Here is a 17,683-nt window from a genome sequence, read left to right as displayed (position 1 = left end):
AGCCCTGTGTGATAGGCATAATTATTCTGATTTATAGATGAAGGAATTGAGGTTTAGAGAGGTAAAGTGACTTACATGATGTTTCAGGGCTGACAAATGGAGCCACAATTTGAATCCAGGTCTCTCTGCACCTGTGTTACTATGGTTCTACACTGTCTCCTTATCTGCTTTAAGGTGACAGAGACCCTGTGCCTAGATATCAAGGTCTCCAGCATGAGTGGTTTCTGTACCACGCTGACAGTCTGCTTTGAAAAGTACAATGTCCATTTGGAGCCTCCCTTTCCCATTGGAGAATTATGAGATTTGAATGATGATTATTTGTTCTTCACGAATGAATCAGAGTTCTATCTTACACTAGGTAAAACATTATAGAGACGTTAAGTCTATAAAACTGAGCAAATTAACTGTTTTTAGGGTCAGTGTTACCAGTTGGCTCACTGCATAGTAGGTCTGATTCATTTAACATAGTTTAACAGAATTGAAAATTAGTAGAACTACCTATACTTGGCTTAATTTTCTTAAACTGTATAGGAAAAGAATGTGCATACACATACACACATATATGCAGTCATCAGCTTGAAATAGGCATGAACTCAACTCTGTTGGAAAAATGTCAGTTTGGGAGTCATCGTTGAACATCACTGGCTGGATGCCATAGACCCTGACTTCAGGAAACTTATATTCTAGAAATGGCTAGAAGAAATGTGGCTGGAGACATAAGTGAGGTTATCACCATGAAGTCCTGAAAATGCCAAATAAGATGTATGTATTTTATTTGGTAGACAATGTGGAGTAATTGAAGGCCTTTGGGATGAATTGTACAACTAGACCAACTAGTAAGAAGGCAGAATTTGCCTTAACAAATGTTAGTGTTTTATATCAGATTTCTAAGTTGTTTCTTTCTCTCTCATTTCTTAAGTTTCTAAGTCTTTCTTTAGTCAACACATGCTCATTTTTTTGCATTGAAAAGGAAGCATATTCTTCATCATATTCAAATAATCATGATCAAGATCCCCAGTGATTTTCTGAGGTTGTTTTCTTCAATGTCAGATATTTGGTTTACCATTAAATCATGGTAAACTCTATCTCCTGCTTCTTTATATAAAGTTCTCAGCCTTTACTGGACTTTCAAAGCCCTTTAGAGCCTGACCCAGCCTGTATTCAGGACTCATCTCTAACCACTTATACCTCACACTCACATTTCTCTTATTGCAGTACATGAGCACACTGCCCACAGTACTTCCTCTGCCTGAAGCATCTTGATTTCCCCCTTCTATGTTTGTTAAAACCCCACTCATCCTTTAAGTACTCACTTAGATATCACATTTCTTTATAGCCATCCCTGCTTAACCCGCATTTTCTTCTCGGGCAAAATCAATCCGCCCTTCCCATAATATTTTTTATTTCCTTCATTTCTGGGTTTATCACAGTGTCACAGGTGTTTGTGCTTTACTCATTGGCCAGACCCTGAGCGCCATTAGGTCCTGCCTTATGCAGCTTTCTGTCCCCTGTGCCTTATGTGGTCCCTTCCTTAGAAGTTTGGGCTCAGTAAACCTTTTCTGAATGAATAGGCAAACCAGCAAATGAATGAATGAGATGACGTTGAATGTAAGAATTTAGTGTTGGTTAATAAGTGCTTTGCATCGTTTGGCATCCTGCTGGACATATGATGGCACTGAATTACAGTTCCCAGTGCTCAGAAGGTGAGAAAGCCTGCTTGAGCTCCAGAGACCTGAGGCACAGTGAGTTCTTTGCTAACCATGAGTCCCCATTCATTTCAGTATCAATATCCTGACCCAGGAATAGAGGAAAGCCCCTAAGGAGGGGAGAATGACGTTCCAAAATTGCAAAACCAATGTTAAAATTAAGTAATAAGCAGCTTAAAAATGTTTGGAATAACTATGTTTCATTTGGAATAAGTATGTGTTTTCCACATATGAAAAAAATAAATCTAGCATTTTAATATGTAAGAGATCTTTGGTTTTGATTTTTTAAAATCTGAGTCTGTATTTTCTTAGATGGAATTTATTTATGATTGAATTATATATGTCATAAATATTTCCATGCTGTTTATTTTGTAACCACATGTATGCTAACAATAACGAGTTGGATGAACTCAAAGCTTTTTCTTAAGTAAGAAACTGCATGTTATCTGCACCTTTATTTTAAGAGTGGCACATGCTGAATGCTGCCCTAATTCCTTATTCTAGTTAATCAAAACATCTTGAATCTATACAACATTATAAAGCATCCGTAAACTGCCTTTTTCTTTTATGTGTAGGAAATAGCTTTATATGTAAGGCAGGAGAGTTTAGCAGGGCATTTTAATTATAAATGAGGATAGTTTTCCCATTTCATTTTATGCTAAATATAAAAATCAAATTCTTAATTTGATTTTATCTCCTGTTTTCCATCCAGTTTTTAAAAATATACTGGAAACAGCTCTCCTTTTTAACAAAGAGTACTAACATATGTCATTTCGAAAAAGAGTCAACCCATACCTAATATTTTTTTTCTTAGAAGCATTTTTAATAGCACAACTTAATGACCCTTATATCACTTAGTAATTCAGTGTCATTATAATATTCATGGCATTATTAATACCTAATTTCCACGTTGCAGTATAGGCAAGAAGAGTGACCGGCAGTCAGCGAGTCAGTAATGATTGACAAGCAGCCGTGAGCAAATTCTGTATGCAGGTTAATGTGCCAGCTGCTGTTGTGCACACAGAACTAGCAGGGACCCTATTTGGGGGAGTGGAAAGTGCCAGTCAGCAGCAAGTGAAGTTCAGAAAATGAAAGCAAGCATTTAGAAGTCCTTAAGGTAATATGATGTTGCCATGATATCCTAGTGCGTTTCCTTGAGCTTTACAAAAGTTTCAGTGCACAGTATTGCCATGGAGTATTCTTGAGAAAACAAAACCTGAAAACATAATGTGACAAGTAGTAACGTAAGAGAAAGTTTGAGGCAGTGGGTAGTTAATTGCTAAATAATTTCTTAGCTAATAAATGCTGTAAGTCCAAAAGAAAGTCCTGATTATTGTAATTAAAATTCTCAAGGAAGTGAGCACTGATAGAGACTTTGAAAGATGGATGGGAGCTAAACAAAGGAATAAGACTGCACTGAGCGAAGAGAAAGGTGTCAGCAGCACTACAGACGCTGAAAGTGAGGGGGCTTGGGAGACGGTGAGGAGAGCTTGTCTGGGAAAGAGAGCTGAGTAAGAAAGTAGTTGGAGACAAAACAGGAAAGATGGGTTAAGATGAAGATTCTATTGTTGAGGCTCGTTAACTGCCATGCTAAGAAGTTGCAGGTTGATCCTGAGGACGGTGGAGCTCATCAAGAATTTTGAGTAGCACAGAGACAAAAGACAATGAGGGAAGACTGTTTAAGCGAAATGAGGAAGATCTTCAGACAGTGATACAGAGAGATGGTCAGGATATGCTGTCCTTGGGAAGCACTCTGTGTGATGATGGGTGTTGATTACATGTGTGTGCGTGCATTTGCAACAAATGCTTGAAGGATAAACCAAAACTCCTAAAAATGTTTAACTAATGGAGGAAGGGGAGACAGGGATGAAACAGTATACTGTATAGTGTTTGAGTTTTAACCACAAAATCATATAAAAGGCAACTGTTGAAACAAGGGTAGTAGTTTTAATTAAGAAAGAATGTCCAAGAAAGAGAAGGTTAGACAATGAGGAAGACAAACTTCACTATTTAAAGGAAGAAGTAAACCTAGGAGCCACAGTCGTTCTCTTTCTTTCATTTTTCCTAGTTCTAGTTAGTCTTGTATGATAGAAACACAAAAGCAACATGAAAGTATTTTAGGAATAGCAAGAATCTGCAGAATTAATCAAGTGGAACTCAGGTTGGCGCCAGACTCTCAGCAAGGCAAGTGCAGGCCTCCAGTATCAAGGGCTGATGTCTGAGACAATGGTTTCTATTTACTGAACACCTACTGTCGCTAGTCTTCTGACCTGAGCTAACCTCATCAGGGTTTTCTGGCTGACCCCTTCATTTTTAATGAGCAAAACTCATTCAACAGGAGATGTATTTTTTTCAAGGTAAGCCCCACCCCCATCTTTTACCAAGTTTTCATCACATTGTATAATTAACTGTTAGTTCACTTAAATCAAGTTTAGACTAAATGTCAAGCCATGAAACAAACTCTGATAAGAGTACCATTATTTTGTTTCAAGATAGATTTATATTTTAATCAGAGGAGACGGATTGCTTCCTCTTCCTCAGTGTGGCTTTAAATAAGACTTGATGTAAATCTTCTTCTGGGAGTGTAGCGAGGGTGATAGGAGATTATTAGAGGACTAGACATGTTTTTGTTACTTATGACATATCAGTTCTACAGTTAAATATATACCAAGCATTAGAAGGATTTGTCCTAATGGTGTAATAAATATGCTTCTTCTGCCTTTGCCCCTAATAATTCCCTATTTCAAGGGATGATGTGCCTAGACAACTCTTAGTTAGTTCTGTAGGGTGCCCCTTTTTATTCTTCCATATGGCACATTTCCAACACAGTACTTTCTAAGCACCATGCAATTCATATATGCAAAGGAAAGAACCTAACTCTCAGCCACTGTCTTCCTTTTGAAATGTATTTTTGGAGAGACCTTAATTGTGAGACATCACGCTACATGTGTCTGTATCTCATCCTGATATGTTTTTGATGCAAAGGATTGGAAGTAGATTGTTTACCTCCCTGATGTTATTAGAAGAGACTAATTATAGAATTTATGGAAAAAAGTTATGATTTACTTTCCAATCTTCTCTTTCTGCCCCTCCACCCTCTCAACAATGACATGGTTTCCTCCAACACATCTTATAAGACTGAGTAGAGGTTTCCAAACTGTGTAGGACAGAAGTTAATTATGTTTATTGAATTTGAAGACCCCCTCTTTAATATCAAAAATGTTTTCAGATCCACACATGATGATAACCCAATATCTTTGAGAAAATACATAATGAAAAAAAAAACTACTGGATGTTTAGTAATAATTTTAAATGAATTGTATTTTATTAGTCACAATGGAATCTCCATCAGTGGGAACCATAGTAGTGCCTATATATTATGAGGCATTTTCATTTGCATTGCAGTGTTCAGTGTAAGTATAAATTTGTGGAGCCCTCACAATAACATTGCAGACTCCCCAAATCTGAGACTGGTACAGATTCCTGATGAGGCCCTACTCATTTTCTTTACATATTAGCTTATTTTCAGTATGGTATTGTATTTGACACATGAGTTGTTTAGAAGTGTAAGGAGTTTTCCTGGTTTGCAAATCTTCCATGTTGGCTTGAAAAAGTTTTGTGTTTTCTCCAGTTGTTGGATAGATATGAGGTCAAACTTGTTAACTGTACTGTTCAAATTTTCTCTAGAGCTGCTAGATTTTATCTACTGTGTCTATCAGTTACTGAAACAGTTGTATAAATGTTCCACCTTGGTAGTAGATTTTTCAGTTTCTCCATGTGGCCCTTTAAGCTTTCGTTTTATGTATTTTGATGCTATGTTATAAGTTGATGAATGTTTAAAAGTATTATATTTTCCTGGTGAATTGAACCATTCTTTGATGTATATTGATTCTCTAAAGTTTTTTTTCTTTTCTTCTTGGTCTGTTTCTAAATATTTTCTCTTGGTCCATTTTATTTCATATTATTTGGCATCACATTTTGTGAGTTGGAGAGGAAGGTTTAAATATATGCCGTTTGGATATGTTTCCTCTCAATCTTTCTGCTTCCTTTTGTCTTAAATGTGCTTCTTTAAACAGCCTAAATCTAAATTTTGGGGGGCATAGTCTTAAAATCTTTGTCTTTTAAATTGAGATTTAAATTCATTTGTGTTTATTACAGTCACTGATATATTTGTTTTTATTTCTATTATCTTCTTTTTTCTTCCCATTTATCTTGCTTTTTTGTTACTTTCTCTTTCTTGCTCTCTTTTGAATTTTTTCAGGCTTCCTGCCTTCCATTCTTCCATACCCCATTCTTTTTCCTCTATTGTTTAGAAATATGTAGTTTATTTCTGTGGTTTTAGTGGTTATCCTGGCTGTTTGAAGATGCATATGTAACTTAAAGCCTAGAATTAATCTGTATTTTTACCCACATCTAAATAATAAAAGAATATTAGAATGGTTACACTTTGATCTCCCCCTTCCAATTTAAAAAATTCTAGTCAATTGTCACTCCCTGTTTGCAACAAATTAATCATTATTATTATTGTTTGATATTTTAGTACTTGTCCATGTATCTAACAATATTTTCCCTCTTTATTCCTTCATACGTTTCAAACCTTCCATTGGAATTATTTTCCTTTTTACCTAAAACACCTCTTCTAAAATTTCCTTTAGCAAGAACCTTTTGGTAGAAAATTGTCTCTGTGTTTTCCTGAAAATGAACTTAATTTCCCTTTGGTTTCTTGGGGTACAGAATTTTAGGTTGACAGTTATTTTATCACAGCATACAGAAGATACTATTCCATTGTGTTCTAGCATCCACTGGTGCTATTAAGAAGTTGGTGATTGATTTAAATATCATTCCTTAGCTGGTAATCTGTCTTTTCTTTCTAGCTGTTTTTAAGATCTTCACCTTTTCTTTGTTGTTCTTCAGTTTCACAGTGATATGGATAGCTGTGGATTTCTTTTTATTTTTCTTGCTTTGGATTTATTGGACTTCCTAGATCAGAGGTTGTCTTGCAACATCATTAGAAAGTTGTAAACTAGTATCTGTTGACTATTGCCTCCCCACAACTGTCTGCTTATGACACTTTCTAGTACTCTTATTAGATGCAAATTACCTTTTCACCCTCACCTGCATACTTCTTAACCTCTTCTCAACATTTTCCATCTCTTTGACTCTCTGAACAACACTAAAATAATATATTCAGCTGTATCTTCCTGCTCAGTAATTCTCTTTTCATCTATGTGCAATACACTGCTTAATATAGTCACTAAGCATTTTATTTCAGTTATGATCATTTCATTTATAGAAGTTTCATTGAAGTCTTTTACATCTTTTCTTTCATTGTTTATGGGCTTGTTTTTACTGTTCCCATTTTTACATTTTTAATTGCCTTAAACAGATTAAAGATTATTTCATTATTAATTAATATTTAATGAATCATCATTAATTAAAAATAATGATTTTCAGAATTGGTTTGACCATTCCAGTATCTGAAACCTGCTGTTTATTCAGCTAGTTTTTGTTCATTGAGCCTTGTTTCTCTGTGCGTTATTTATTTACTTACTTATTTAGTTACTTTACTGTTAGCTACTCCTTTTTTCCTAGAACTTTATCTATGGGAATTCTTTGAGACCTATGTCAGTATTAAGTCCTCAATTGTATTGGTTTTTGCGAGTTACTTGGAATATCCCTACCTGGAGACCTCTTTATGTTATATTCTTCCTTTGAAGTTTTTCAGAACACAAACTTAATGTTTTGACATCAAAGCTGTCTGTGTGAGAAAGAGCTTTTGGTTTCAGATTTTTAGGAAGAATCTTTTTTTTCCTCCACCCAGCACTGAGGTATAAACAGGCAAGTCTCTTAGCTGCCTTCCTCTACATTAGCCACATAACAAGGATATAGCTGTTTGGGACTCCTACTTTATGAGGGAGTTTCCTATTACATTTTGCATTAACGAGGTGAATCTGGGCTTTTATATCTTAGGCTCTAGCCCCTTGTGAAATTATCAGAGTTGAAAATCAAAATCTCCAGAATTTTGCAGAAGCCCTAAAGCGAAAGCTAGGTGTGCACTTACCTCCTAAGATGCCTGTTTTCACTTCATTTTGAGACTCTGTTTTTTTCCTTCTTTGATGTCAGCAAGATGATGTATTTTTTAAAATAATTTCTCATATTTTATCCAGGGTGTTTCAATTGGGAGAGACACTCAGGGTAGCTAATACACCATTCTGCTGGAAACAGAACATATATTGTTTTATTTAATTCTCCCATCAACCCTGTTCCATAAAGAAGAAAAGATATGTTACAGAATCAACAGTAATAATATTTTGATGTAAGCCTAGGTATCCTGACTCAAAGCCATGACTCTTCTTTTTTTTTTTTTTCCAAATCTTATGGTACAGCTGCCTCCTTACAGAGCCTTGAAGAGATGGATACATTCAATCTACCATGTAGCCCTTAATGTGTTTTGTAACAGTGATTACTGTAAAGAGCTTAGGACTTTCTTATCTTAATTTACATCCTATTCTTGAGGAGTGTAGCAATCAAGTAAATCTAGGAATATGATACTTTGGGTTCCTGGAATGAATATCCTAAAAACTATTTTCCTGGATCATTCTTGGGAGTAGAAACCTCCCTGTGAAATTATTCCAGTGACAGCCTATCCAAGCCCAGCTTGTAACGTTTATGAAATGTCTGCAGTGCCTTTAAGTATGCACACATACATCACATTTAGTACTTTGCTCTTGGGCATACTGGATTTCTTTTGGGAAATGGAAGGCATTCTGATTCTTACATGGAGTACCTTCAAACCAATTCTTTAATTTAACAATAGCGTAGAAGCAACCTGAGGTATACTTTGGACCATTCGAGGAAATAATATATTTATTTTAAACTCAATATCTAGTGTAAAAATTTAGGCCTTCCCTATTAATAGCATTATTTGTAATTAATGGTTTCATCTTCATCAGGGACATGCAGCTTCTGTTTGTTGTGGTACATCTTTCTTCTTGTCACAGACAAAACTTCTTGGAAGCATCTTGATAAAAGTTAAATAATATATAGTGAAACTAGACTTAACATTTTTTTGACTCTCTGAATAAAATCGGAAAGTCCTTCCCTCACGGTCTGTGGTGCTGTACATGCTCTTGCCTTCTGTACGCCTCTGGGCTCAGGGACTTCCACCCCCCTTCTGCCTGCTCTTCTCCAGTCACATTGGTTCCTCGTTTTTCACATATGTCAAGCACATCTCCTTCTTTCTCTTTGAACTGCCCTTCTTTCAGGTAACTGTGTGGCTCACGCTCTCATCTTATTAAAGTCTCTTCTCGGATGTCACTGTCTCAAAGGAGCTGTTCTGCTCAACCTTTCTAAAATAGCACCTGCATCAGGTGGATTTTACTGGGTAACAAATAACCACAAAAGTCTCAGTAGCGAACAACAGTACATGTCTGCAGGTTGGCTGGGTGACTAATTGACCAGTCTAGGCTGAGACTGGGTTGTCGCTTTCCTTCAAGCTCTGGGTCTGTCTGGGTGTGGCTTCTCACTGCAGTGTTGGCTCATATCTGCTTCACGTCTTTCATTTTCGTATGCCTGGGATATGGCATGGCATAGGTGCTCGGTGAATATTTGCTTGGTAAATAAGTAAAGGAATGAATAAATGTAATAGAAATTTAACGAATGAGTAGATATAATAGAAATGAAGTGAAATAATTCCCTTCGCTTAGCATCTCCTAACATGTGAAATGATTGATGTGAACTCCAGGTAATTCTGTCATGTCTTCTATTTAATTTTCATATGTTCAGATCAGAGAACAGGCACATGTTTCTCCGGCCTGGTGAATGGTCGCTGTGCACAAGAGCTTCCGGGCAGAATGACGAAAATGCAATGCTGCTGTGAGCCCGGCCGCTGCTGGGGTGTTGGAACCATTCCTGAAGCCTGTCCCATCAGAGGCTCTGGTGAGCTGCTGGCTGCTAGTTCCTCAGGACAGACAGTGTTAGGAAAACTAGTAACAATGATGTACTTTAGTGTTTCCCTTAAAGACAAGTCATGTTTGCATTCCTATTAGTGTCTTCAATATGACTTGGGTGTTTTTTGTGAGGGTTAGGGTGGCATTGGTTATTGGGATCAGTTTTTATTATATCCATTTTGTTAATATTAGAAAAAATCCTAAAAACTGATCATTACTTGACTTTAAGCAAGAATTTTTAATAATTATCTGGAATGTCAGTATTTCAGTTCAGTTTTAAAACCTCCTAATCTTCTATTTGAAGCTTGAATAACGAATTTTGGCCTTCATTTATACTTTATTTCAGGAATGCCCTTAGCTTATAGTGTCCCAATCCTTAAAGATATGTCCTCTCTTTTCTAATGACCTTGAAAGTTAAGAATACTAGGGTAGGAGGATACCTCTCATTCACTTTGCTATATTAACTGCTGGATAACTGAAGCTATACTGGGAAATTAAGATGAATGAGAAGTAGTTCCTCTTGTTAGTATAATATGCATAGTAAAGAACAATTAGTGTTTATCACATAAAGGTATGTTGATAATATGTTATTATATTATATTCATGCTATATTATAAATACTATGAAAAATAATAACACTTTTTGAAATATGCTTATAAAGATATGTATCTATATGTACTATTATGGAGAAAAAAATTAAGGCACATTCTTTCTAAATCTCTAAGCCATGAAATTCCAAAATCGAATAGTAAAAATTTTTAAAAAGCAGAGTTAATGCATAGTATATAATTTTGGAAACTCATCGTTCCACTAGTAGTATTTAATAGTAATATCAATACTCAAACAATTGCTTGAGGTAAATAGTTTTCACTTCTTATATAGTGCCCTAATTCTGAGAACAGTTAAGGAAATAAGGCAATCACTATATTCTTGCTTCTTTTCCCTCAGCTTTGATACTTGGACAAATAATGAGCAGATTTAAAAGTTTACTAAATACTGTCTTCTGTTAAAAATCCACATTAGAAAAAAATTATTCTGAAGCCATATTAATCCCTTAAAGAGAAGAGAAGAGATAGGAAAAATGTGTAGGTACAATACTGCTGGAGATTTAAGTAAAACCAAATATACAGAATGAATTACTTAAAGGTTTAATTTTCATCCATTCAAGTAAATTTCCTGCATTTACAGTTATAGCTGGAATTTTATGAGTTGCACTTAGGGACATAAAATCAATATGTATATATAGATAGTTCTTTGGTTATGCAACTCAGTTAAAATATGGTATACATATTTTAATTTTTTCTGTAACATCTGTATCTGTTTCTGCCACTGCTAGGATTGAAAATGTTTATTAAGATAATAACTTACTTATTCATATCATCAAGTGAGGATAACCTAAAATGATTATTACAGTACACAAATTGCCTTTATTACGCAGAAATCCATTCATTTGTGTTTAACTGAACTTTCTTCTCTTTTAGAGGAATATCGCAGACTTTGCATGGATGGACTTCCAATAGGAGGGATTCCAGGGAGTGCTGGTTCCAGACCTGGAGGCACTGGGGGGAGTGGCTTTGCTCCAAGTGGCAATGGCAATGGCTATGGCCCAGGAGGGACAGGCTTCATTCCCATTCCTGGAGGCAATGGCTTTTCTCCTGGCGTTGGGGGAGCCGGTGTAGGGGCCGGGGGACAGGGGCCCATCATCACTGGACTAAGTGAGTGTTCACTTTGTGCGTAGACTCTTTGGTTTTCCGCCTTAAATAATTTTATAATATCTAACTTTTTTTCCAAAGTATGTTTGTGTGTGTGTCTGTGTGTGTGTGCAGTAACTTATTTCAAGGTCTAAAACATAATATAGTAAAACAGAATCTTAGGAAAGTATTATTTTTATGCTCCATAAACTTTCTAAATTGGAGAAAAGAATGAGTGACCCAGGTTCTCTTTGAAAATAGAGATGAGAGCGTGGTAATATTACAAGTCCAGATGACGCCATTAAAGATCACGTTTTTTGGTTCCATTGTATTTCATTTGGCTGCTTGCAGCTGCCCTGATCATACACCCTTTGAATTGTTTTCCAGAACCATTTCTCAACCGAGATAAACTGAATAAGTCTTGCTCTGTGCCTATACAAATATTATAATGAAATATCTTTCTTTTCTTCGCCCTCTTTTGTTGAATAACTTAAGAAATTGAGAACTGCCAGAATTGGCATTGGTGTGCTTGACATTTAAGTTCATTCTTTTTAAAATAACTGCTCTTGCTAATAATATTTAATGATGTCCTACAGTGTTATGTTTATTCTTTTTGGCATATTGCCTATTTACTATATCTGAATATTCAACAACAACAAAAAAAAAGAAATGGAAAGCATTCAAATGTACGGTAGAACATTCCTGAAATTTTAAAAAGACACCATTATGGGCAAAGTTTCCAGATGTATAACTTAACAAATGCAAGTTACAACCATGTGTCTCAAGAATAGTTTTTAGATTCTCAACATTAAAGTTTTAATAAAACATAGAATAATGTGGGCTTTTGATATGTACACCTAAATAATATACTATTAAATATCCTCTTAAAAATCGACTTTAAGAAAAGTAATCCATATTGGAATGATGAAATACCATTTGTGCTCTAATTTTCCATAGCTATTCTGAACCAGACAATAGATATATGTAAGCACCATGCTAATCTCTGTTTAAATGGACGCTGCATACCTACTGTTTCTAGCTACCGATGTGAATGCAACATGGGTTACAAGCAGGATGCAAATGGGGATTGCATAGGTAAGCTCATGATTCTTTAATTCTTGGTTTTCTAATAGCTTTTAGACTACAGGAACAAGTTGGGCTGAATATGATTTTTAAAAAGTCTTTTGAAGTAAAGCTAATTTCCAAACGGTCTCTCCTGTGTGCATGCTCTTCCATGTGCTCCCTTAACCTACTGCTGAGCTGGACCACTTCAAGACTCCCCTTCCCTTTCTGGTCCTAAATGTTGTGATTTCTGTCTCTGCTTCCCCCTTTCCTTCCTTCTTAGCTGAGCAACACTGGATATACGGTGGCATCATTAACAGGCAAGAGAAGGTGGACAAAGTGAGAGAGTGGCATGGACATATATACACTACCAAACGTAAAATAGATAGCTAGTGGGAAGCAGCCGCATAGCACAGGGAGAGCAGCTCGGTGCTTTGTGACCACCTAGAGGGGTGGGATAGGGAGGGTGGGAGGGAGGCAGATGCAAGAGGGAAGAGATATGGGAACATATGTATATGTATAACTGATTCACTTTGTTATAAAGCAGAAACTAACACACTATTGTAAAGCAATTATACTCCAATAAAGATGTTAAAAAAAAAAAAAAAGAGAAGGTGGAGATTGGGAGGAAGTGGTTGATGAGTCTCTTTTGAGCATGTTGAGTTTCAGGTGTCTCTGGTACTTAATTATAGAGGTCTCAAGCTAAGAGGAGTGTTCAGGACTAGAGTTAGAGATTTAGTAGTCAGTAACATACAGGTGGTTATTAGAACCATGAGGGTGAATATTGTCAGCCAGGCTGAACAACAGGAAGAGTAAAAAGATAACAGGAGTAGTGCAGCTGGAACCCTGTGTACCAGCAACATTAGTAATAATGTTGGAGAGGTGGCAAAATAATTTTGAAAATACATGTCACTGAAGCCTTGAAACGGTATGCTTTCAAGAGAAAAGGAGTGTCAAGTGTTAAGTGCAGCAAAAAAATCAAATACAATGAGGACAAAAACACTGCTGTATTTGGCAATGAAGAGAGTTTTGATGATCTTTTAAGGGTAGTTTTAGGACCATGGGGATTGAACGGTTTTGAGGTTATTCTTTTATTTATTCATCTTATTAGCAAATAATCATGTATGTGTTTTGTAATTAGCATAACCCTAAATACCAGGTTTGGGTTCAGGTCTTCTGTTATAAAATATAGATGAGAGGCCAGGAACAGAGACAGGTAGTATCACAATTTTCCCAAGTAAAATTGAAAACATCTAAGTGCCCTATGACTATGAAAAAATGTAAGCCAAATATGATGCTTTGGAAAAACCAATCATTCTAAACTGTGTACAGAGATACAAGATCAGAATGATTAAATAAAGCTTAGCCCAGGGTCCCTATATACAGGTGCACAGGTTTTGCACCGCCCAGCTGTAGAGAGTACCATTCACATAATCTAAGTAAATAGCACACCCCAGGGTTGTGCAGGGTGTAACCATATGCCTCAGTCCTGCCTTAGCACATACTACTTGGTGCTTGTTTAAGTGATAGACCACGTGGTTATTTTTGGAACACCAGGACATACTGATATATTTATTCTACTTATATGACTTAAGAATGATTTTACTGCCAGAAAATAGGATTATAAGTATACAACATACAAAACATCCCCTCTTGCACATACATAAGCAGTTACAGTCTATCAAACTGAAATTTGATTGACTATTTTTGTTTTGCTATTAATATTTGCTGTTCATGTATCACTGCATGATTCATCAACCAACAAATAAAAATAGGCCATAAGTTTAATATTTTCTGTAAAACTTAACCAAAGACCTCCATTTAGTTCATGTTAGCACCCAGGTGAGTTTTTAACTCAAATCATTCTATTTTGGAATAGTAAGAAATAATTTGTTTCTGTTGAGCAAAGGTAATCTTACAGCCCTTGAAAATTAAAAGTGTTTTCTAAGTTGGAATATAAAGTACTTTTCAAAGGTAGACATTTCTTACCCCAGTAGTATCTGAGAATTTAACCATTTTGATAATCAGTGTTTCTCAATTACTTCATTTATTTTAGGAGTTTAAAATCCTTATGAATTTTGCTTAAAAATATTCAGTCCTCGGTGAAAACAGAGGAAGGAATCAAAGTGTACAGACTGTAATATTTAAATTCTGTTCCTCTATACAAGGCAAAACAAAGGTGATCATTTGGAGGCAATAGGCATTGAGACTCAGAGTAAAGGAAAAGCATGAAATATACATTTCAGAATGTGGCAGTGGTCTTTTGCGATTAGCCTAAAACTTAAAATCTTAAAATAATCCTGGGAAACAAACAAAAACACAAATGGGATTTTAAAATCATGTGGAATTGTGAAGTCACTAATAGTTTTTGGTGATTGTTTTCACTTCCGAAGAAGAAATAAATAAGTGAACTGCTATATCTTCTCTGTGTGCTGGAACCTTGGTGAGGTCCCTAAGGGGCTAAGGAAACAGCAATGAATCAGGGCTGTAAATGGCAAAATAACTGGCAGAACTGTCATAGCAACAAGGGACCTTGGGAACAGGTTCTCAAGGGGAGGAAAAGGTCCTGAAAAGTGACCCTGCTTCCCAGAAGGTTTACCTAAAAAGAGGGGGTTGGGTGCATGCTCTCTCATGTTCTTCACTAGAACAGAGCTTTACAATGACGCTTCTAGAAAGATACATCTATGACACCTTTCTAATCGTTGCATTTCGATGTTGGGTACACAGAGAATTTAAGGGATCTTCAGCATTGCCTACTGAAGGTAATGTTGCCAGTTGGACAGACCATTAGTTATGCTGATATGCTTGCTAACGCTCTAAGCTCTGTCTTTTCTCATATTGCTTCATTCCTTTGGCTCAGTGAATTGATTTTATCAACCAAAAGCGTAAACGTGAGTCTTAGTGGGCTGAAGGCATCTTTGGATGAATTGAAAGAGTATTTAATCCTGTTTTTCTTTGTCGTTTTTATTTGCTATGAGATTGTTTTTTTCCTCCTTTACCAGAGAGGGTTTAATTGCATTCAGTCTGAGTGTATATATCAGTGAAGCTGGTGAGTTTGGTAGAGTACAGTTCCTCTTTTAAGAACATCTGTGAAAGGAGTAATCTGTCTATTAAAATGGTAAACCTGTGAATTGACTTTATTGTTGTGTTCTCCAATTTAGCTGAAATTGTATATGTTAATGGCTTCTCATGTATATGAAATGGCAAGTCACTATGCCTAACCAGTCAGCCAGGTTTTTAATTCTCCAGCATTCAAAATAATATTTAGTGGGCATTGCTGAAAGAAGATGAATTAAACTTTTTCTAACACTGACAAACTTGATTTCTCTGGGATTTGACTAATCTCTACTGTCTAGTCAGTTGTTTGGTTGTGCAGTCCTTGAATTCTGTGATGGATTTGCATTTAATCAAGGCTTAGAGAACCTGAAGGAAAGCAGTGATGTTTCTCACACTTGGGACCAGAACTAGTATTTGCATAAAACTTGGTTTCATACAAAAAAATCCCTGTGCCAATTTTAAGATCCTAAAGAAACCAGAAGCTACTGAATGTAATAGACTTTGTTTTACTTAATTTCCATTTTTTACCCCATCCTGTGTTTTTTACTTCAAAATATTATCCAAGCCTTGATGCATAGTTACATATATATAGTTGAGTCCACAAAAAATAATTAACAAAATATTCCATAATTTGTCTCTTTTTTAAAACTAGTAGAAGTGTCAACATGTAATATAAATATATATCTTTAAAAATCTTTAATTATCTTCTAACTCTGTACTAAGCTTTAAAGAGGCTATTAACTTGCCCAGATTACTTAGATAATAAGCATTTTCTAGCGTATTGGAACTCGTGGCTGTGTCTTTCCCAAGTCCGTGGTTTTAATCATTGTGCATTACTCAAATTGAAAAGTTGTTATTTCTTGATTAAAGCAAATTCCCTTGTACTCTCCAATAGGTGTTATTTTTGTAAATCTCCAGACTGGCCTCTGTAGCTGAAGAAAGGAATTTTTATTCATTTATAAATACTCTGATATTTAGACTATTACCACTGACTGGCCTTCTCTCAAATTTGGGAGGCCTAAATGTACTTTAAACAAACATTTCTAGAAATGGAGTGAAGTCTATAATGGTTTCTTTTGCTACTCACAGATGTTGATGAATGCACATCGAATCCCTGCACTAATGGAGATTGTGTTAACACACCTGGATCCTATTATTGTAAATGTCATGCTGGATTCCAGAGGACTCCCACCAAGCAAGCATGCATTGGTAAGGCAGTTTGCTTTCACATATGATGATGTTCCATGAAATATAGTGACCCAGGCTGTTGAGGTTAAAAGTGAATTTATTAAAATAAGACATGGAATGAAATAAGTGCTGTTACATTATTACAGATTTACTTTATGCTACCCTCAAAGTGCTCTCTTCGAACATAAACACTTTTTGCATGTGTAACACAGGCAACGTGATATCTGGCTTCACAAAAAAAATTTGGTTTCTCTTCCTTCCCTAGATCACAGCTTCCTTTCTCCAAGTAACATCAGTAGCATTACTGCTCTCTGATTAACGGAGCTTAAGATTTATCGTCGTTTTCAACTACTGTTTCTTTGAACCTCACACATAGTCGGACACCAAATCTAACCTACTCTTTATTCACAGTTTCCTTGCTATGCCCACCATCCTCGTCCAAACCTCTCCCTCACTGCTGATTCATCCCAGAATTCTTTTAGCAGATGACTCTGCTTGTCTTCTTTTTCATTTCCTATTCATCCCCTGGCAGTTACTTGAATCACTTTATTCCAGCAATTTCTGTCATGTAGCTCTTAATCCAGATATTCTGTAGTTACTTCACTCTTACTCAACTCCTTGCTGACTTTTTTTTAAATTAATTTTTATTGGAATATAGTTGATTTACAATGCTATGTTAGTTTCTGCTGTACAGCAAAGTGAATCAGTTATATATATACACATATCCACTCTTTTTTTAGATTCTTTTCCCATATAGGTCATTACACAGTATTGAGTAGAGTTCCCTGTGCTATACAGTAGGTTCTTACTACTTATCTATTTTATATATAGTAGTGTGTATATGTCAATCCCAACCTCCCAATTTATCTCTCCCCCTGCTTTCCCGCTTGGTAACCATAAGTTTGTTTTCCACATCTGTGACTCTGTTTCTGTTTTGTAAATAAGTTCATTTGTGCCATATTTTTTTTTGATTCCACATATAAGCGATATCACTTGCTCTGACTTTTAGGTCTTCAACCACTATGTCAGA

The 17,683-nt window shown here is 35.9% G+C and overlaps 1 protein-coding gene across 1 annotated transcript in view; it reads left to right on the top strand.

Moving 5' to 3' along the window:
* FBN2 (fibrillin 2) overlaps positions 1–17,683 on the top strand; it is a 245,668-nt gene that overhangs the window by 128,540 nt on the left and 99,445 nt on the right. Inside the window, exons 9-12 of the mRNA XM_061188122.1 lie at positions 9,492–9,644; positions 11,137–11,370; positions 12,304–12,441; positions 16,555–16,674. Of these exons, the coding sequence (XP_061044105.1) occupies positions 9,492–9,644; positions 11,137–11,370; positions 12,304–12,441; positions 16,555–16,674 (645 nt within the window). The remainder of the gene's footprint in view (positions 1–9,491; positions 9,645–11,136; positions 11,371–12,303; positions 12,442–16,554; positions 16,675–17,683) is intronic.

This window comes from Eubalaena glacialis, chromosome 4 (assembly GCF_028564815.1).
Source record: "Eubalaena glacialis isolate mEubGla1 chromosome 4, mEubGla1.1.hap2.+ XY, whole genome shotgun sequence".
Taxonomy (NCBI): Eukaryota; Metazoa; Chordata; class Mammalia; order Artiodactyla; family Balaenidae; genus Eubalaena; species Eubalaena glacialis.
The sequence above is the reverse complement of the archived record's forward strand: the minus strand, read 5'-3'. Positions and strand labels throughout refer to the sequence as shown.